Source organism: Larimichthys crocea, chromosome XV (assembly GCF_000972845.2).
Source record: "Larimichthys crocea isolate SSNF chromosome XV, L_crocea_2.0, whole genome shotgun sequence".
In the NCBI taxonomy this organism is placed as follows: Eukaryota; Metazoa; Chordata; class Actinopteri; family Sciaenidae; genus Larimichthys; species Larimichthys crocea.
This window is the reverse complement of record NC_040025.1, coordinates 6,122,180-6,145,280: the sequence shown is the minus strand read 5'-3', so window position 1 is coordinate 6,145,280 and position 23,101 is coordinate 6,122,180. Positions and strand designations below refer to the sequence as shown.

The 23,101-nt window shown below is 40.6% G+C and overlaps 1 protein-coding gene across 1 annotated transcript in view; it reads right to left on the bottom strand.

The window, feature by feature from the left end:
- The window catches only part of plch2a (phospholipase C, eta 2a), a 176,615-nt gene extending 153,975 nt beyond the window's left edge, over positions 1–22,640 (bottom strand). Inside the window, exons 1-2 of the mRNA XM_019265044.2 lie at positions 22,553–22,640; positions 5,813–6,484 (exon numbers count right to left, since the gene is read on the bottom strand). Coding sequence (XP_019120589.2) covers positions 5,813–5,966 — 154 coding nt within the window. The 5' untranslated portion in view covers positions 5,967–6,484; positions 22,553–22,640. The remainder of the gene's footprint in view (positions 1–5,812; positions 6,485–22,552) is intronic.
- Between the last annotated feature and the right edge of the window lie 461 nt (positions 22,641–23,101).

Genomic DNA, 23,101 nt, shown 5'->3' with positions numbered 1-23,101 from the left:
TTATGGAAGCCCAAAATACACCAACCTAAGAACCTTACCTGGGTCAGATGGCATGCGGGCCAGCAATAGTTGTTCTATTCTTCTTTTAATGCTCTTTCATGAATTATTATTCATAGTTTCTGGTATGTGTGCAGTTTGTTAGTCTCATGATCTGGTGAAAAGTTTTCACCATGTTCTTTGTATTTTTGTTAAACTGCATCTCTGTCCTTGCAATCCTGGTCACATCACTGTTAAAGAATGTGTGTGTAACCTGGACATCTATCTCAAAGCGTGGGCCGGACTCAAGCCAGAGAGGGTGCTTTGTGCTGTGCAATACGTCCTGCCTTCCGTAGAAGGCACTCCCTAGAACCTTCAACAAGTACAGACTGGTGGCGTTGACCTCCCACCTGATGACTTCCATGAAGAGGCTGATCCTTGTCACACCTATGCCCATTGGGCCTCCTTCAGTTTGCCTACCAGACAAAATTGGGAGCATAAGATGTCATCATCTTCCTGCTTCCTCCATCATCTGTCGACTGTCCACATGTGGGTCCTTTCTGCCTCATGTTCTGAGCCCAACACAAGCTTAGTGTTTTAAATGAATTAAATCTCTTTGTCTAATCTCCTTCTTCTCTCAGTCTCCTCCTCTCTCTGGTCGCTGTGGATTCAGCCACTAAATTTCCAGACATGGCCTACGAGCTCCTTTCCCCCAAATTTGGAGGTAGAGCCGGAGGGACGAGGACACAAAAGAAGAAGAATATAACTCCACCTCTCTGTGCAAACTTTTTGAACATATCCACTCTGTTTATGTGCTGGGATCACTGCCTGCTTCTCCAAAATATCAGTGTGCTGCCGTCTACTGTAGTAGATAACTACACTGACTATGGATAAATGTTTCATACAAACCCACTTGAAAATATCTGAGCTATGACCTTTAGGTCAAAGATGCAATGCACATCAGCCTGGAAAAGCACACATCCTGGTGCTAAAAGCTGAGAGCATAGAACCTCATGAATCATCGGGACCTGGATGTTGCTTCTCTTTGCACAGCAGCTGACCCTGGCAGCTCTGTGGAAATGGGTCACCAGCTCAGACAGGCCAGACTTCATGGAGTGTACAGTCGATCCTCTGAGGATATACAGTAAGCAAAAGAACTGACCCTGTCAGTCAACACATTTCTTGCATGTCCAAAAATACCTTTTAAAAATAAATTTTTCACAAATTTACATGCTTTTGAACACCGGGGCATGTGTGTGACACATCCAACTCCAAACTCAAGATTGCTTGAGGCTGGTTAACTAAAGCGATACTGTCTGGGGAAGAAAAAATGTTTGTTTTTTTCTGCCTCGACTACACTGGACATGATTGTTAAAACATTTGTTGCTGGAGGAAGAATCTGTCTGTTCATGACACAAAAATGAACACCGTCTGTGTTTCCACACATCGGAAATGAAAACAAAGCTGAATTTAGCTCATTTAGATTATGTTTTCCTGACAAACCACAACTGTTGTAGGAATGTAGGAACTACAAATGACATGAATAAGGTAATTATTTATCAACATAATGTATTAATACAAAGGTACCAACACATATCTGCTGGCCTGTGCTCCTCACTAACCCCATCTTGAAAGATAAGTCAAGAGCAAACAGATTACTCACTGTGTGCACAAATGAAGTAATAAGTTGATCAAATTTTGAGATCAAAACATTTGTAGTTGAATGAATTCAATAATCCCAGAACAATGAATTCATGTGAGATCAATAATGACTCACTGGTGTATACAAATCAGGTCATTTCAGAGCTGCTCTGCACTGCGGAACAAGCTCTGATTTTGGGTTCGGGGAGGCAGACACCATCAAAACTTTTAAGAGTAGGCTGAGGACTTTCCTTTTTGATAGAGCTTATAGTTAGGACTGGCTCATGTCATCTCTATCTGTTAACATTCATGTCTCATTAGTGCATGTTCCTAATTTCATGTTGTCCCCAGAGTTTCTGTGCTCTCTCGTCCAGCAGGTTCTCATGGATCGTGGCTGCTGCTGTGGTCCTGCACGACATCCACTACATATACTATTAGACCATCCACCAATGAGCTTGGTTCCTCACAAGGTTTCTGTGAGGTGAGAGAGGTTTTCCTCGCCACCGTCACCGTCACCAAGTGCTTGCTCATGATGGAACTGTTGGTCTCTGTTAATAATATTATAAAGAGTACAGTCTAGACCTGTATGAAAAGTGTCATAACATAACTTTTGGTATGATTTGGTGCTATATAAATAAAATTTATTTGAATTGTTCTGTGAGCATGAATTAAATGATTTGAGAGCTCAGTTCAAAAGAGACATTGCATAATAGGGATGGGAATCCATGTGTTTCACTTCCATGGAATAGTTTGGCAGTTTATCTAACAATTCTCTTATCGATTCCAGAAAGCACGAATTACGTCACGTAACTTCCGCAAGAAGTTACGCACGCTCGATTCCAGCAAGCACGACAAATTACACCACGTAACTTACGCAAGTTTCCCAGTCGGTTCAGACGTTTAAAAGTTTGGCTGCATTTTACCAAAACAGATGGCAACAGGGCGACTTGCAGTCATTGCAAAGTGGAGATAACAGTGTCAGGAGGGAACACGAAGAACATGCAGAAACATTAGCGCACACAACATGCAATATTTTTAAATGAATGTCGTGTTTTTGACGCGCTTCGGACTGGAGATAAATCTCAACCTAGCAGCAGCAGCAGCCAGGCTATGACCACCTCTGCGCCTGCGGTTACTACGAAAGGTAACTCTGTTAAGTAACACACTGCCTACCATGTTAGCGCCATGTGCTTCTTTGTAAAACATGCTATAACAGTTAACATTAAACGTGTGTGTTTGCCACAGTTACACATCGTTACTAGGCTGTGGGCCTCTGTTGGTTTTGTAAGGTTGTGATACTTCTAACTAAACAAAGTTGAAGCTGATCAAACTGTTTGTTCTCCTTTTTTTTCCAAATGAGAATCGATAAGAGAATTGATAAAGAATCGAATCGTTAAACAGAATCATTAATGGAATCAGAATCGGAAGAATCTTATCAATTCCCATCCCTATTGCATAACATGCAGTCCTTCAGACCTCCAGATCCCTTTCCACTCCATCAGTCCCCATCAATACCCATTTTAGCTAATTGTGTTTAACACTGCAAGAAAACAAATTGACCAATTGTTGACCGGTTCGACCCCAGTGCTTTCCTATCCATGTGTGGCAACAACAGTTAAGGCTAAAACACAGCAACCTGTCAGAACCTGCACACTGAATGTATTTCAAGCCTTCACAGAGCCAATCAAATCTCTCCCTGCAGCATGGCCTTCAGTTTTCTCCCAGCTGTTGTGTGTAAACACCAAAGTCCTCCATTCTGCAAATCAGAGGGGCGTATAGCCAAAGAGGTGAATGCAGGTTGTAGCAGAGTGACCGGTCAATAGAATACAGTTTAAAAAGACCACTGCAATACTGCATCCAATGGAGAGTGAATCTCCATCTGCAGTATATCTATCTGTGGAACACTGTCGCTGCTATCTCTGTGTGCAGTGCAAGAAGTTATTATCTCGTTTTAACATCCCCACCAGGTTTATCTCTCCTTATTCGGTCATCGTATTATCCTCAATGTGCTTTACATATCATCATTAGTGTCTCCCTGAGGCACAACTCGATAGAAAGTTAAGTGCTTCAGATAAAATGAGTTACTTTACTAAACTCAAAGTGGAATCTTGGCCTGTTAGTGAATCACAAAGTGCAATTGCAATAAATGAATAATATTCCTTAGCTTTTTTATTTGATTTCAAAATCTTGTAGTGTGTGTTTACACAGTTATTGTGAAAGTTTCATTCTCTCTTATTTACATTTATATTTGATTTCATTGTTTTATCAGTTGGCTGTGAAATGTTTCACAATTAAAGAAACAAAGCGTTGCTTTAATTTGAGTTTGTCTGTTTCTGTTTCATTACTTTAGCACAGTAATGAAACAATGAATGCCAAATGAAGGAAACAATTAAATACATTTATTAGCATGTGATTCCCTCATTTTAATCATTTATCCTGGAGCAGTGTTCACTCCAACATCTGATCTGGAATCAGAGCTTTGTAAGAATTACAAAGCCAAATGTCAAATGATTTATATACATTTTTGACCTGACGTATTTATTATAAGTGTAAATTATATACAAGCTCTGACAGAAACGTGTTGATGTTAGTGCATAGCTGGTTTATGTCAGAGGGTCATGCGCTACTCACATTCATCTGTGCGTCTTCATCTCAAAAAGAGATGAAAAAGTTCAAATGATATTGTAAATGTTAAACTTATCTTGTGTCTGCAGAATACCGTGTTCTTTTCAGTCACACAATAAAATAAAGTTGAGCCACTGCAGTAGCTGAGCAAGAAAATAAGTCTGTTGAGAAACAGAGACCCACTTGACCTTTGCAATAATTTCATTATTTATGCAGCATTCGGATCTCCAGCATGAAAATGTACTTTTTCTCGATTAAGCTGCAGTGCAGAATTCTGCTCTGCACCATTTAATTTCCTCTAACTAGTTAGTGGAGCAAGTGAGGTGAAACCACGCAGTGATGTCAGGAGACTTATAACTATATTTATAGTTTTTACTTTGAATCTACCACAATAAAATGCATACACAAGCACGTAAACACAACTTAGAACAAATGCATTGATATTTGTGTTCCACGCAGGCCAGCAGGCGTTGCTGCAGCATCCTCAGCCTCCAATTCCAACAATAATGTAACATTCACCTCCCACCTCTATCGCCTCGCTGAGACACAATTTACTATTTACACACCGCTTCTACTCAGAGTCCAAACTAAACACACAGACATCACACACACCTTTTTCAAATCAGTGAAATGTACTTTTGTCATAACTTTCTTTACAGTGTCTGTCATGGATAGATGTCCAAATGTCACTCCTATGACGTCATCACATCTTGTCTCATAATCATCACATTCAGACTCTTTCTTCAGGATCAGCTGTTGTCTGCGCAACTTGACAGAAAACAGGAAACTGGTAGTGCAAAAGCATGTATTCAAACATGGATCCCCCTACTGAGGGCACGAATGCTCTCAAATCTGTTTGACTTGGCCCTGCTAAGGAAAGTGTACCTCGTCCCTGATGGCAAGAGTCGAAACTCTGCATTGGTGAAATGATGAAAGTCTCATTTGTCCTCTGAGTGGCACTCTGGCCAAGATCATTCAAGTTGGTGCCAGTGGTCTTTTATCAAAGTTGAATGGTCCCAGCTATTTTTTAACCATGCTTAGGGTGTCAGTTAAAATTAACTCCATAAAAGATAAATAAAGTATTCTCTTAGACTGCCATCATGAACACATCTCTCACCCGCTCAGTAGAACTGATCAGGGATCAGATAAACTCCAGCCTGCATGTTCTGCTTTGTTTAGGACCATATGAAATGAGGGTAGGTGCTTCTTCCTGTTTATGTGACAGCATCACTTCAGCTGCTGAGTAAATCTGCTGTTTGTGGTTAGATAGTGCCACAGCTGCACTACTATGTGGAGGACCAACATGTCCACCATTCTTTGACGCAATCATCTCTTCTTCTCACCTCTATTACATCTCCATCAGACTCCAGACACTGTCTGGAGGCGGGTGTTTGATTTCAGCAAGCCAACAACATGCATGAAGTTAAACAGCACTATCCAGAGCACAACATGAGAGCTGACACATTTGCACTTACAGGCGGATTCTCTGCACAATGTCAGCCTGCCTCAATGAAACAAGCACTCATCAGCATGCACAGGGTTCACACGGGTCGCAGAGGCAATCACTTACCAACATTGATGACATTGGCGGACAGGAAGTGGCTGCAGGGAAGGCTGGCAGTGCTCACAAAAGAGTCGCCATCTGTTGTCACTGTCGTCCTGGACCTCAGCGACGGGTTGGGGGAGTCAGTCACCATGGCCATTCTAGCTGCCACAGAATCCATGACTGCCGAGGGATGATGATGGATGGAAATCCGAGTAATCGTGCAGTGTTTTTCAGTTTCCGATTTTTCCACACTCCAAATAGTCTGTATGCAAGTGCCTCTTATAAAATCCAGTGGTTAAAAGTAACCAAAAATGGAGCTCAAGAAATATAGTATCTCATTGTCAAAAATATTCCATAAATCACTGAACCTGGGATCAAGGAGTAGATGTGGCCTGAGAAGATTCGTCAAACTAAACTTCAGTCGTGTTACTATCTAAGCTTGCAAGCTATCAGACCAATCATAGAAGGAAGTCTTTGATGAAAACTCCCAGACACATTCCAGAAAAGACGTTTGACAGGATCCTCAAATTACATGTTTTTATCAGTGTTAAGACACTGCGAAGGCCAAAAGAACATTCTGTGTTTCCTCTGTGAAAAGCAGATCAAGATGAAGGACGGCTGTCAGAAGTCATCACTTAAAAAAGTCTTTCTGGTCCAAACTTCAGTCCCAGGCAGGCTCTGAGCTGCAGCAGTCACCTACAGCAGTGGAGACAGACAGAGACAGAAACAGAGGGGGGGGAGGCATAAGACACATGAGACTTCACGTGACTTCTGAAGACAAACAACACATGGGAACAAATACTACACGTGTTTGCAGTGTCTGACAGATTTCATGTGTGTCATTGAAAACCCTGCCCCTGTACAAGTCTTGCATGGACAATGTTAAACCATGAGCTTTGCTTGAAAATATGAATCATAATAAAGCTGTAAAAACCAAATACACTGTAAAATAAATAAATAAATAAACACACATGCACAAACACACAATCCAATGTTTTCACAAAAGACATTTTGACACTTGGCGGTTGGAAAAGAATGAAACAATGAAATTATGATGATGAATTCCATTTAGCTGTTTCACTTCCAGGGTCCTGATGTTGTGCATGGTGGCTCACTGTCACACAGTCACTGGGACACTTGAATAAAACCAACAGGTAGCCTAAGTCATCACACACATGTCGAGGTGAACCCAGCACATAAACATATTATAAAGCACATGAGAGGAGACATAACAGACAGCAATAAAAACCTCTAAACCCCTGTACACCAACAACCAACAACTGTACACCAACAAAATCAAAAATCAGCAACTGGTGAACATAGTGGAGCTGTGCAGCTAAACAGTTGATGGAGACCACGCTGGGTGTGTAAAACAGCAACTGTTTGCTAACATGGTACCCAACAATGATATACTGTATTCATGAGGTGTTTTTTAGTTTATTCTGTCAGCCCCAAGTGGCTTAAAAAAATCTATCAATGCATCTTAAAAAAGAACTCCACCGATTTACCATTGCACTCCGGTAACACAGTCTGACTCGAGGCAGCTTTACAAAAAAAAAAAGTTATCAAAATCAATGCAGCAAAATTAGCCTGCAGCAGAGATGAGGAGAAGTCCAACAAACTTCCTTTACACCCACAGAGTTTTTCTACATTTTCAAACTTGGAGTCTTCAGACCCAACAGATACTGACTGACTAAATAAAACAATAAGTAATAAATACAACTATATATACTATATATACTATAACGTTTTCACATATGTAGTATGCTCCCCAACACTCTCATATTAAGCAGCCATAGAGTCCCAGTGTTGTATTCATATGTTCTCCAGTGCATGTGATCGGTTGTACAAAACCATATGATGCATGGACACAACAAGACACTAATAACAAGCCCATATATCAGCTTAAAAATAGCATATGTTATGGAATTTTCTATCCTTAGGTAACACAAGGTCACGTGCGGGCCTTGAGGTCCTCAGCAGTATTAATTGTTTGGCTTTGGTTGAGAACAGTAGGTGCCAGTCTATCTCAACACTGTGGTGGCCAGGGTCAAAGAGACCTATTGCTGCTTTCCGAGGCATAATAGATAGCTTGCCATTGATGTTCCTATTGACATAAACAGACATCTGTGTCTCCCGACTAGAATATGTTGACAATAACACCTGCATAAATAAAAACATTCTCTTTGACTAATTCTGGGCGTGTAGTATTTGTGGTGTTATCTTGGGGTTTAAAGTCTATCCACCAGGATGAGTTGGGAAGAATGTGAGACCGACTCAGGCACTTCTGATGAACTTTGAGAGTGTCTCTAATTCTCCTTGATCAAGCATCAATACATAATACAGCATAAGACATCAGAGGCTCCTGAACACTTTCTTCATTCCTGACCTCACCATTGACCTTTGACTTCAGCAATTTCTCCACAACAGCATCCGACTTTATCGCCCCTCTCTCAGCGTGCATGAATACATATAACCAGCTCTAGCCCTGATGACTGTAGACTGTCAGGGGTCACTGAAGGTCACTCTATGCCGCCCTTTGGGCTTGCTCAAACTTTAGTCACATATGTTCAATGATTCAGATCAAGCAGGTCAAAATCAGAGGCAGCAGTGAGCTGACACAAAACTGTAGATGGAGACAGAGATGACACAACGGAGTACAAAACATAAAGAACATAAACATAAATGTAAGTTTTAAATGTTGAGGTTAAACTATAACACAACATTTTTTAAGGATTCCAAGACATCCATTAATTCCTTTGAGACAAAAGTTCAGCCTGCGTACACCGGAGCATGACACCTCCCGACATGTTACACCACACCTCGACTCACCTCAGCTCTGCTACCTAAACTTCTTTTGTTTACCTACATTCAAACCATCTACCACACAGAGACCCTCCCACGTGAAGATTAGATAAACAGGGATACAGTTACCTCTCAGTGAAGAGTTCCTTTAAATCAGCTTTTAAAGTTGGAAGCTTTGGTATCGTGTATGTGATCCGCCACCCCGCTGAAGAACAATATGTGTGTGTGATGTATGGGTTGGGAGTCAGTGAAGACTAGCCAGACACAGTGGGCCGGCTGGCGGACGTGTTGAGAACTGTTTTGAATAGGTTGGCGGTCAGATTGCCTGAGCTGCAGGTCCGGGCACGTTCCTGTTGCCATCAAACACACATACACAAGTGTGTGTGTGCTTGGGTTTACGTGTGTGACTACAGCTGGAATGTAAAGTGGTAATTCCAATGTCAACATGCTGTCGGAAGCTTTTCACCCATTCATTGATTCAGGAATTTGTTAGAACCTTGGAGTTCTGGAGCAGGTTTTCAAAGATGTTTCACTGTTTGGAGTGAAAACCATCTATGGTGAATGGTGTAGGCTCCAAACAGCCATCAATGGAGAGCATCTAACCCCTTTGTACTGAGTGTTTTAAGAGTCACTAATTCACTAATGCATTAATTCATTAGTTCAGGGGCAACAGGATGTTCAGTCTACTCTGATTTGGTACATTTTGAGAGGAACCTGGTGCTACTGTTGGGAAATGTATTGCTACACTACAGCAATGGCTGATTCTAACAAAATATGACTCAACAATTCAAAAGAAGTTCCAGACATGATGTTTTGTGTGCTGATGTCCTTGAATGTCTTGTTTTGTCCACAATCCAATTTTTGGGTTTACTCTCTGTCACTGAAGAAACTACAAAATTTAAGAAGCCAAAAAACAGAATTTGGATATTTTTTTCCTGAAAATGATCAATTAATTAGTAGTGATTAATTTCAATCATGGATAATAACTGATTAACTGATCAGCTCTTAGATCAGCTCAGGGTAGACCTTTGGCAGTAATGTCATGATCCCAGTGACCAATCGAAAGAATTAATGTCACTTTCATCTTTGGGATAACAAGTTGACGGACTGATTTATATTGTCAAAGTGTCAATTTATTCAACTATCAGATGGCAGATGTAAAAGAGCAACTCTTTCTGTTGACACGAATGAATGAAAACACTCATTCCTGGTTTTGGTTTAGTTTCAGTTTGTGTCCATTTGTTCTGCAGAAATCTAGTCAGGTTTACCAGGGTTGAGCTCAGGCATTGTTTTACTGTTGAGTGGCAGCTGAAGCCATTCAGCATATGTGACGGCCTGCTAGTTTTTGGCAAAGCCAAAAGGCTTAGTGGTAATTTAATCTCTGAGACTAACAGTCATTTATTTTACCAATATGACCCTTGCTGTGGCAATATAACATTGTCAACAATGGATCAAATAATTACATGTAATGCAAAGAGTGTAAATAGTGACACAGCAATAGAAAATCATCACTAATGTTAAGTTTACAGGGCAGGGTTTTGGCATCTTTACCGCTCACAGTTTGACTGTTTTGGTCCATTTTCAGACACAGCAGGCAGCTGCTCTGGTAAATCAACTGTGCACGGCCCACTTGGCACCAACTGATAGATAGAGTTAGTGACTACCTGTTGAAGAAAGCAAAGCATTTAGCGGCTAAAGAGCCAGATATTTAGCTCAGGAGTCGGTGAAGACCAAAAACACAGCTAAAAGGAAAAACAAGAACATGATTCCAAAATGAATGACTGTGTTGCTGTTCGTGTAAAGGGAAAGTACCCTGCTCAGTTTAACAGTGTGGAGTTACATGTGTGACTTTTATTCTGACCCCTAACCACACTTCCCAAGTGTGGGCAGGTTAACTAACCAAAAGAAGTAAGTGAATCACTGAATGAACATGTTGTTGGAAGTGACTCATTTTTCTGGATGCAGGAGGTGCTTAAGCTTTCAAAACACAAAGAAAGATAACAAGAACAAGATTGTGTCTACAAAAAATGAGATACGCATCTAGTCTGTCCACTTATCTCTGACTTGTCCTGACCTGTACATGAGGTGACTTTTCCTGCACAAGCCTCACTGTTCTTTTTGTCCAGGCCTGTAATGAGGCCATCACACACTGAGAAACACGAATAAGCAATTTGGAATGGACATTTTGCTGCCACATGTTAATACAATGACATTATTGAGATCAGCACGTTATATCACAGTGGTTGTTTTTCATGACCATGATGTTCAAAATGCATGGCATACATAAAGAGATTGGCCAGGAGGCTGTTCTGTGGATTCTATTTCCAAGTCCTCCAGATTATATGCTTGACTGGAAGATATCATCAGCACTCTTGTTGTTAGTAACAGTGTCTACAGTTCATGTTTATTTTCTCAATGTTCTTTAAAGAATTTATCATCTGTTACAGTCATACTTATACTATAAAGTATTATCGCAGTTTTATTATCTCTGCAATAATAAAAAAAATAGTAAAAAACTTAAATCCTAAAGTGCTGCTGCAGTAAATCTGCTCAAACTGCCACCTGAAATAATATGACAATATAACAATCATCCAGATGATAGTTCGTATGATTGAATGAATAAATAAATGAATGAATGAAGCTGTCCAAACTTTGCACTAAAAAAGATGTGACGCATTGGTTCCATTGTAAGTATTAATTAAACATTGGTTGGCCAACAACAACATAACAACAGAGATTGATGTATTAAGTCCACACCTTACAACTGATTGTTTTGTTTAAGGCAGCATATCTACATTAGCATTCATTTGTTGTTACGTTAGTCTCCACTGATGAATGTCAGTCCAACGTTCACTCTTTTAGGTTCTGTTTTTGGTCTCAACCATCTCACACCTGTAAGTCTATAACTGTGTCTGTCTGCTGTTTGCTGCTGAGCAGGTTGTGTACAAAGATTAATCTCTTTTTCTAAAATCAACTGCTTGATGCATGTCAAAAATAGCAGTGGTATGACTGAGCTAAAGTTGCGGTAAAACCAAAACAATGAGCTGAAAGACACAAACATTCTCTGTAGAGGGCTCAGGTAGAGCAGGTTCTCCACTAATCAGATGATCAGGTTCAATCCCCGGTTCCTCCAGTCTGCATGTCGAAGTGTCCTTGGACAAGATACTGAACCCCAAATTGCCCCTGAAGGCTGTGCCATCGGTGTGTGAATGTGTATGAATGGTTAACTCCTAAAACTGATGAGCAGTTGGCTCCTTGCATGGAAGACTAGAAAGCCGCTATATAAGTACAGTCCATTTACCATTTAGTTGTAGAGATGATTGAAAATATTGGTTAGTGCAGCTACAAGACATGCACAAGTGCTCACTAAAAAGTGACTCAAATGTATTGATGCACGGATTATTGGTAGTGTACATATTTCTGTTATTCTCCTAATGAGTTTGACATAATTTTAAGGGTAACTTGAGCTTGACTTCATTAAAGCTGTCCATCATTTAGCAGAAGACTGCACTGTGGATTCTCACATGTAGTGCCACATGTTGAGCAAGGCTATTATGAAGAGTAATGACTGTAAAATAGAACAAAAGAGTTGCTGAAGGCAGTAACATTTAGCTGTAGGTCAACACCCTTTTTATTGCTAAGTACAGCAAGTACGAGGCAAGATCAAGCATGGTCATGCTCTTCAGCTCTGTTTCACAACAGAGCAACTGACTAAAATGTCAGGGAGCAATGAATGTATGTATATATAATGTGTATTGTACAGCCCTGTGGACAAAAGACGTGACATCACGCAAATCACAGTAATGTTTGCTGAAGTGTCAGAGCACAAGACAACTCTTAAAATGGACAAGGCCACAATGGTAGCTTGAATAATGCATTAAGAGTGTTGTCAACGGGTGAGTCAGCCTGCTACAGTGTGTTTCAGCTTGTGGTTTGGACTGCCGGGTGTTGTTGTGACTAGCGTGTTACACACCGTAAAACTGGTTGCTTTCCTAAGCTGCCTGTGAGTTAGAGAACGAGAGAGAGAGTACACATGTACACACACACACACTCAAACATACACACACACACACAAGCTCCATATAAGAATCAGACCTATTGATAAGTATGAGTGTGTGAAAGGAGGCTGATAAATTCATTCATTTATTTATGGAATCTAGCATGTGAACATACAGTATCTTTGCCGGTGGCTAGTTGTTACAGGCCAACAGTCAAAAGCAAAAGAACACAATGGCTCCAACAGTCTCCACCTAACTGCTCCCTGCACACAATGGGATCCATTCAGTGCACATGACTTCAAGAGGTTTCACAAAAGTGTGTAATCAGTGGTGTTCCAGATGACGTGCATGACAATGACGTACAGTACATGCTGTGGAAAGAAAGAGATGTTGCTTAATCTCTGTTGTTGCGTGGTTGTCTAATGCCAAAAGATGATTCATCACAGAGGGCAGCAAATAAACTATTACTTCTCTTTTGATAAATATCTCATTAACTAATTGTGACTAAGTACTGTCATTTCCTGGTCATTGTGGTAGTCGTGTGACTACCGTGTAGGTTAGAATCATTAGATGGATAAGTCCGTCCACAAGTGATGCAAAGGCCAAACCGGTGGAAGAAAAAATGCGCCAGGTATCTTCAGGTACTAGAAAATAAAGCTATGATAAGCCAGATAATAAAATATAAACAATTCCTATGGCATCTAGTACAAATGGTAGTAAACATTTTTTAAATTGGTGTGAGAATTATGAGAGGGTCACCTATCTATCTATCTATCTATCTATCTATCTATCTATCTATCTATCTGAGAAAGATATCTCTAAATCTGCTTACCATGGAATTTGAAACAGGTTTTCGTTGTGCCTGTGGTCTACTGAAAACAAATGGCTGGACATCAACTAAACTTGCTTTGGATATTGTATCCAAATGGTGACCTTTTTATATTTGCTGTAGCAATGCCAGGAGGCCATATATGCTCATGAATTCTACAAGAATTGCCTTCTGTCTACAACATATTCAAACAAGTGGTTGGAATTAATGTGCCAGGAATTACCTCATTGTTGTGAAATTCATTTTGGACACCCTTTCTCTCATGCTCAGGATAAAATATTCTATTAATCTTACTGAGAACATTTAAGCTCTAAAGGGCAGGAACCTATTTGATATGAATGGTATTGAGCTTTAATCTATAATATGGCAAAATAGCAATTGTTTGTTTCATCCAAGGACAAACCATTTCCATTTGTGTTCTTTGATGTTCACTCCTGATCCATTTTCAGTTTTATACTTTACACCCAACTTTTACTTTAGTCATTTTTTTCACTTTGTTATGAATAAATGCATGTACACCCACACACTGCACCAACACCAGCAGCAACACACTTTCCCGAGAGGTTGTATTGTTTTCAATCTCTCAGGTCTTTATCCCAGGTGAGGTGCTGGGTTTCGATGCTGTTAAATCCCCAGTGACTGAGCTGAAAGAGGCTGAAAACCAACACCCTGCTGAAAAACAAGCCTCTACAAAGGGATAGAGAACCGGCTTTCCCATCAACCACACAAACGTTCATAGCTGCCAAGGTCGGGTGATTACAGTTGGCCAGCAGCATGTCACAGAGTGTACGTGGTGTGTTCATCGCTGGGAAGTCAAGAAGTCACACACGCACACACACATTTATTGTATTTCTTGTAAAGTTGACCTAGCTAAGACAAAACAGGATGAGGGAATCTAAAAAAAATAAGTCTTTCAGAATGTGTGCCAATCCTGCTGTTCTCTGTCAGGAGGCCAAACAAAGGGGTTACAAGGCTTTCTTCTTCCTACTGAGGCAAGAGAGAATGAATAAGTGTGACAAAGAAAAACAATTGAAAGCTTCAGTCTATTCACACACATCACACTTCCACATCACTGAACCTGCTTTAAATATCATTTGGGACAAACCTTAAAGAGTACAGGGCAGGGGTGGGAGCAGAGCGCAGGGAGGCAGCAAAAGTCTCTGAAACAGCAATAAAAGTGTCTGTTGTCATCAGTTCAAACTTTAAATTTGTCCAGTACTAAAACCTTTTTCTGCTTATCCATGGTTGGGTTGCGATGACAGTAGGGTAAGCAAGGCATTCCAAAACTCTCCCCAGCAAATATTTTCCAGATCCTCCCGAAGGATCACAAGCAATTCCCAGGCCACCTAAGATATGTATTCCCTCCAGTGAGTTATGGGTCTCTCCCAGGGTCTACTCCCAGTTGGATGTGCCCAGAAAACCTCCAAATGAAGGCGCATCTTAATCTTAAGATGCATCTTAAGCATCTTAACCAGTTTCCCCAACTTTCTCAGCTGATTTCTTCTAACAAGAAGTAGCAGTGGCTCAAATCTGAGCTCCTTCGGGATGTTCAAGCTCCTGACCCTAACTCTAAAGCTGAGCCCATACAGCCACACTAAGAAGGAAACTCATTACAGTCACTTTGGCTGATCCAAAGCTCATGGTCATTGGTGATGTTTACCTCCAATAAACACTGCCACTTCTAAAATCAGAAGAAAGTGAAGCCCACTTGCATTTTCAGTTATATCTGTTTGCCACAACTGTAATCAGGTTCTGTGTTACAAACTCTGCAGACATCTCAGGTTACAGGCATTTCTCCAAATGCGTCAAAGAAAAGTGTGAGCATGTGAGGACAACACAGACTTGGACTGTTGCAGTAACCGAGTGCTTAGTCCAGCTTTTTGAAAAAAACTGACATGGGCGTGGGCATGTCAGGGCTTTGCATGCATGTGCAAAAGCTGTGCCCTAAAGTAAGGGTGTGTTTTTGTTAGGATAGCCTCATTAACATCCAGACTTTGGTAAAGACTCATCTCAGGCAATGATTAACAGACCGAACTGTCACAGGTACTAGTTTTGTAAACAATCTGGCAGAAACACAGAAATTAGACATGTCTTATTGATATCAGTGAGAGAACAAAGCTATATAGTCATCTAAAAATGTCATCCTCGTCAAGAGAAGAGATCATTCAGCAAGGCATGGGCAATCGGGCATGGTTACAACACGTTCTGGCTGATTGCGCCTGCAAGACAATGTTTGTGATTCCACCAAAAATGCTGCAGTGCATTTCAGAAGCATCCCAGAAGAAATGTAGATGGAATGTAGATGACACCCTGTGCAGACTCCTAATGATAGAAACAGACAAAAGGGAAACTTCGTAGCCTACTTACTCATGATAAAAGCATGTAAACCAAGGGGAAATGACCAAATCTGAGCAAGTTTACAAAGTCTGGCGGAAAAAATGCTCCATGTCTGAAACATGGTGGGATATGAAGCTATGCTGAGGATGGAACAGATCAGCATTGTGGGCATGTTTCTTTTAATGGCAAGCTAACACAAAATCATAACTGCTGTCAAAGATGGCATCATGTTCCTCAGAAGTTTAAATGCACACTGGAAATGCAACTAAAACTTCACTGGAGGGTTAAATGTCTAAATGTCATTTAGACTAATAAACTACTAAAAACTAATATGTATTTTTAACAAAAGACTAAGACTAAATTTAAGTCAGGTGTCAAAATTACCATGAGAAACATTTAGTATAGCATTCAGTAAATTCTTCTCCACGGACCCGAGGCCTTTACTCCACCAACAGGCATTTGACAGTCAAACGGTAACTTATCTCACGTCTCATTTCCAAGTCAGATGTGGTTTCTCTTCCTATATGGTCAACCAGACGCTACAACTGAGCTGGCATGTGGGCTGCGTATTTGTAAAGGTCATAGTGACTCGCAACCAGATGCAAAGATGGAAATTATTTACTGGAAAAAAGGAATAAACTGCTACTCTGAAAAGGTCAGGAAGTATTTTCTAAACTTACAGAAACAGTACACTAGGATATTGGAGTTTTTTGGAGGGGACATAGGTTAATGAGATTCCCACCATGACATATTCAAAGAAAGATCATAATGTGTGGTCTGTACGTGTGCAATGCAGTTTTGTTGTGTTTAAACCTGCGTCTCCGTTTGAACACTTTCATATAGATGTGCTGCAGCTGTAATTACACACTTCAGACACATTAATTGCTATTTCCACTGCTCAGTGTTTAAGCTGCGCCTGATTTTCTAATGTAATGACGGCTGGGTGGTGTCACTACATACACTTACGGACTTACACATGCTGCTACTTGTTTGTTTGCCACAGAGTTGGCAGAATAGGAAGTCATCAGGTTATGTTAATGATTCAGAGTATTTTAGCTGATGACAGTTAACGTCGTAAACAGTCCTCCTCAAAATAGCTTTTACAGTCACACAATACCATAAACACACTAAGAACAATGTTTATTAGTAACAGACAACTGGTTAAAAGAAAATTTGGGAAATGCTGAGGTTAGCCAAGCCCAGTTAACTGAAAGTGTTAGAAACAACAAGCCTGGCTCTCTCCAACATTTTAAAAAAACAAAACAAACAGCTCACTAATGAAAAATTAACATGTTATGTTAATGTGCTTGATTGGTCTACACAAACGGAAATGTAAAAAGTAATTGGCTGCAACTTAATGAACGTGAATTGATTAGCCTGTTAAATGTGAACAAAATGCAACATGTCTAATTATGGACTGACTCAGACTGAGAAACATGTCATTCCAGGAAAGAAAGCTAAAAAGCATATTTCCCCAAAATGTTGAACTCTTCCTGTAATGTAACATCATAAACAATTTGGCAAAAAGAAATGGATTGTTGCTTGTTTTCAGATGCTTGTCTGAGGTTTATGGCAGACATGGAGTCAAAACATCATAAATTGTTTTTGTTTTTTTAACCACAGATGTGAAAAATCTATTTGATATTCATTGGAAGGAAATAGAGCAATCGGCTGAGAAAGATAACGTCACGCTGAGAAAAACGTCACGCTTTTTGATAAAAATATACACTTTGAATAAATTACAGCCAGAGAGAGCATTAGTTCTGAAACACTGTTTCAATAAATCCTTCAGTTTACTAAAGCTCATGCTTCACTGTGATATATTTTTCTTTTTGTCTACAAACCCTGTGAAAACCCCAAACCAATGCTGAATGTATCTACTAACAAGTATTGTGTGTGTGTACCAAAGCCTGGTGTATCTCATTTCTCTGTGCATCGAGCTCCATTGTTGTCCCAGAACCATTAAATCACATCACTGTTGAGCCGGGTGACATGTTTCTTTATTACCATGAACACACACTGTCGTTTATTTTACCTAAGTCCCACACACACACTGTCCTCCTGCCCCAGATACACACCAGAGCACCAAATGTGGATTCATATACAACTTAAAATAGTCCTTAACAACTGGACTATTTCCTCCTGGATGAGTAACCTTTAAAAAGACCTACAGTAAGCAACAACATGGCATAGTAAAAAATATACTTGTGACCCGTTTACCTGCTTTACTACTGTAAAATGTACAACACCAAATCCTGTGCAAGCAGCCACAGTCATTATGTTATTGAGTCATTCCACTTATTTAGTTGTACACTTCTATAAAGCTGAGGAAAATCCGAGCAGCAGAGGTTGAGTTATCCGGTCAATCTCTAAAATCCATGGATCCTTCCCACAATGCAACTCAGTGGTGTATTTCATGAGACCCTTCTTGCCTGATAAACATTCACATCTTTCATACTCCACACCTCTGGTTTAAAATGCACCGTTTCTTGTTCAAATCTGTGTTTCTAATGTTTCTGCAGCCCGTGTAGTCCTCCCCGTGATCAAAAAATGTACTTTGACAAATAAACTAACGCTTAAACAACAAAAACCATAATGCATTTCCTGTGTTAACCTGTGGTGTTTTGTCTGAAGCAGGCCAGTTTCTGACTATGTGGCATACAGCTCAGTGTGCACAGCCGTATCAGTGCCAAACAAACCCCTGTTTGTTTTACCTTATGGCCTCATAAAAAAGTCATATGGTACAATACGTATTCTCTGACTTCAAACAGTCTGTGTGGAGAACGTGGTTCGTCTCATGCTTTCAGGTCACTCAGGCAGATTACTTACATTACGCCGAGGGCTTCAATAGATGTACTCTGAACACATATACTGCCTGTACTGTACTGTATATTACTGCTGAATATTTTTGTCCACATTGAAAAGAAAAATACTTGTGTGAAAATGTTGTTTAATGATTATAGCTCTGTTTCTGATCCAATCATCCCAACAACAACCGTTAAAATCAGAGGTCTGTTCTTGGCAGGTGCAGTTGGATATTTTATTTTTTTGATAGGCAGGCTGTACTGCTTTAGCTGCCCTGTTCATCACCATGATTTAACCTGTCTTGCTGTAAGTTTAGAAAAGGAGGACATAAGTCATCAAGACTACACACCCTTTTTCTGTAACAAAATTAGTAAGGAGGAAATAACCGCTGTAACATAACTAATACTGTTGAAATGTGTGTGTGTGTGTTATGGCAACACAGTGACAGATACTGACTGATACAAGAGACAGTGATGATGTCAGGTGGAAGTGGTGTCAAGACCAAGCAGCAACCTCTGTGGCTGTGAGTAAGGCCAACATGGAAGTTCCAAAAACGGCAGTACCTTGAAACAATATGTTAAAATGTCCAACATTCATGACAACTGTACTGAAGATGATTATAGATTTATAAACATCATACATATTATTATAGAACTTTAGTAACCAGACTTCATTCAGCCCGTCTCAGCTCATCCATGCTCCACGTCAGATGGAGCCAGGGCTGCCAAGATGGCAGCGACACACTCACACAGCTCCTTAATACTAAGGGCATCCTCAAGGAGGCACATCAGAGGCTGTTCTTGGTGAGGTGCCTTTGGTATGGGGAACAAAGGCTCCTGTGAACTTTTACCGATGCACCATTGAGAGTGTGCTGGCAGGCTGCTTCATAGCCTGACTGCACAGGACTGTAACAAACTAAACAAGACTGTGAGAAGGCTAAAATCTGATCAAATCATTGGCACAGAATTACTCCTGGATGTTTATATAAGAGAAAGTCCATCACATCATTAAGCAGAGCAGCCATCCTGTTCATAGACTGATCTCAGTTCTGTCTAAAAAAACTGCAGCATCAAATTTCCCGTCTCAGCGACAGTTTTTTTTCACAGACGGTTAGGCTGCTGAATAGCAACACTCCCTCATGCCTTGATCGCTTTTTGTAAATACGTAATGTTACATGGGAGTGCTGTGGGTATATGGTTACATGAATTGTAAGTGTTGCTATGATGTGGGCTGTTGTGGGTTTTAGTTGCTATGGTATGGATGAGAGAGCCGGGCCAGAGTGAACAAAAGAGAAACCAAAAACCTGACCGACCTAAGTGGGTCTGTTTTGGAAAGTTCCTCCATTCAGAACCTGTTAACTAACCTGAGAAGCTTTTTGGAGCGTACTGAGGCCTTCAAAATAAAAGCTTTCTTATACAAATGAAAATAAGAATATTACCATCTTCTTATCCGACTGTCATCAGGGTGACATAATTTGTTCGTGCCCTCCAACCATCACAGAAAATCAGTTCTAGTGTTTTCCGATCTGACTATCAGCAGGATGACATCAGCTGCAGCGTTGTAGTGTTTTCTGATCTGCCAGCTCTGTGGTTAAAGTTTGCTTAGATTAGAAATCAGCCCTGTGTTAAAACAATGCAATGGGCTGTGTTGGTGGGGGTGTGCTGCTTCAGGTACTGTTGAGACTTGAAATTAGATCCAGGAAGTCCATTTTGTTGAGTCATAACTCATATGCCCGCTTTGTCAGTTAAACATTGTCAAGTTCTTCAACAAACAAACTTTTTGATGACTCAGATATCCCCTAGAAATCCCTCGGTGTGACTTCTAAATCTTGTACAAGGACCTCATGAACCCCTCAAAGAGTTCTGGAATCCACTCAATGATAACAAGGGCTTATAAAAGCTGTTCAGGGGCTGAATTTCTGCCCCTGAAGTACTTTGAGCATTCATGGCACCTCCTCCTATCAACAACCAACCTGTGTGATATCACACAGGGGAAAGTGTGCTGACTGTATGTCTGTATGTGTCCATCTGTGTGTGTGGTTCAGTGTGTATCCCAGACATGACACACTCTTGACACTGCAGCTGAAACAGATGTTGTCTGAGGTTATTATGGACATGACTTCCTCAGTGTCTCCACAGCAGGTGTTGCCTCTGTTCTCCTGTTTCCTTCCAGTTCCCTGCACGTGGGTGTGTTTTTCACCGGTAGTGTGTGTCTTTGGGGTCTTTTAAGGATGTTGCTTAATAAACAACCTGCCACCCACACACACACACACACACAACCCCTTAATCTAACACGGCGGCGCTCTAAAGAATGCAGACGGGCGATTCATTTGTGCTCGCCACAGTGTGACTGACTCGCTTGGTGTTCTACACTCAGTACAGCGTACGGCTAAAAGATTCCTCGGTTCCATATCGATCTCCAGAGCATGTAATCTGCGGCTGCGAGCAGTGGACCGTGACCCCCTCCCCAATCTGTGACAGTTTGATACAAATACACAAACTGTTACATCCCTACTATGCTCTGTTCATAAGTTAGACTTTCAGGCTCAGCTTCACTAACACATGTCAATTACTGAGTACCATAAAACAATAAATGATGCTGGCCTCTTTCAGTGTGTTGTCATTACATCATAATATTTACAAGCGGCAACATCCGTGGCTGGGAAATGAAGCCGATATGGAAGTGCTAAAAACTTCACAGCAGGAATAAACATGTTTACAGCTGGGTTCAGACGACGGTTTTGGCCTAAAGTTACCAATAATTAGATTAGCCAGGAGGCAGAAGAAGCGGTAGAGCCAACATGGCAGCGGCCAGCGTTGCATATTTTCAGCTTCGAAACATCACTCATGCTCTGTCCATTCTTTATGTCATTGAATATTGCCCATACAATGAATTCACATGACAGCCACATGTGATTTTTTTTTAGAAATAGCATATGTGAACATTAATCACATGATATACCATTGCACATCATGTAACATGACGTAGGCACATATGAATGTTTTCAAAAATTCATCATGTAAAACACCATTTCACTGAACATACATTACATAGATGGATAAATTAACAAGTTGCAGTCACATGATATACATGATATCACATTTCGCTTCATAGGCACATTTGATTTTCAGAAATGTCACATGTAAAATATAAAAACAATAATGTTTGATGCTGTTTCACTGACGCACACCATTCGTAAAGGGACGTGATTGCACATGTAATTTGTGTTAGTGGATCTGAACTGAGCCTACAAATATAAAATATCAACAGAGGATAGTAAGGCTGTATCGGTTTGTGTATTTGGGCCAAGCTGTTACAGTATAAGTGGTCACGGTCCAGTCCACACAGATAACATGCTCTGTAGACTAATGTGAAAACTTTAAATTAACTGTTCTTTCAACACAAAAATACAAGAATAAAGTTCACTAACATTATCAGTTTCGGTTACCGCTGAATGTAGTTTCACAACATGCACATCCTGTAGAAAGTATATCTGTATTTAATTTTCTTCTCCTCATATGATTGAAATGATGCAGTACCACATGAGTTGTGTACTGTCATGGCTATGATTTCATGTACCCATGCATGTGTGGTGATGTTATCTATGTGTTATCATCATCTGATGGCCTCTAAGAATCAGGTCTGCTCTCCTCAGTCAGGTGTGGTGAATTTTGTGCTAATTAATTTCATGCAGAATCCACAAACACAACAGTGCTGAGGGAAACCTTCACCTGAACTGACTGCTGCATAAGCTGAATGTCAAGGAAGACAATTACCTTTCTCTCTCAGTGAGCTGTTCTGAAGGGAACTTGTTAGGACAACAAAGCGTCCAGTTTAAACGTGACAAAGTGCAGCAGCTGTGATCACTGCAGTGTTTTTAATGTCATGTCTTCCAAATCACGCCTTGGCTTTGTCTCCAAACACTGTAGTTTGGTGTCAAACGTCTGACGAAACACAAGGTGCATGCATCCAGTCAAGTTTGTGTCTTACCTGTGAAAATCCCAGACTCTCCTTGTGTTCGCGTTAGTGGTTTAATCCAAGCAGCAAAGTGCTTCCCGCACCATCCACTTTCCATCTGCAACAAGTTGCAAGTATAGCTCCAGAGTTTAAAGGAGGAGGGAAAAGGGAAAACCCGGCTCCTCCCCTCACTGAGAGCAAAGTTCAACTTCCTGGTATGCAGGATGGTGGGACAGACTGTCCAAGGGTTGATGCAAGTGCTGAGAAAAGTCGCTGTAAAAGGATAGGAGTGGGCTTATAATGGGATGTTCTCCATAGTAGTTATCGTACACCTGGCTGTGCTCAGGGAGCAGCACTGAGGAGACAAAGAAACTGGTTCTGCAACTTTCCAGGCAGATTACAGCAGAGCACACTGCTCGAGCTTTGAATGACTAAATTGTTGTAAATTTGCCTTGTAGTGACTTGTACAGCAGGTCACATTATAGTTGCTGTATTAAAACCGTAAATGCAATTTCTAAAGCTTATTTCTAATGATTCCATTATATTGATCTGATGTTAGGATATGTATCAGGTTGTATGGCT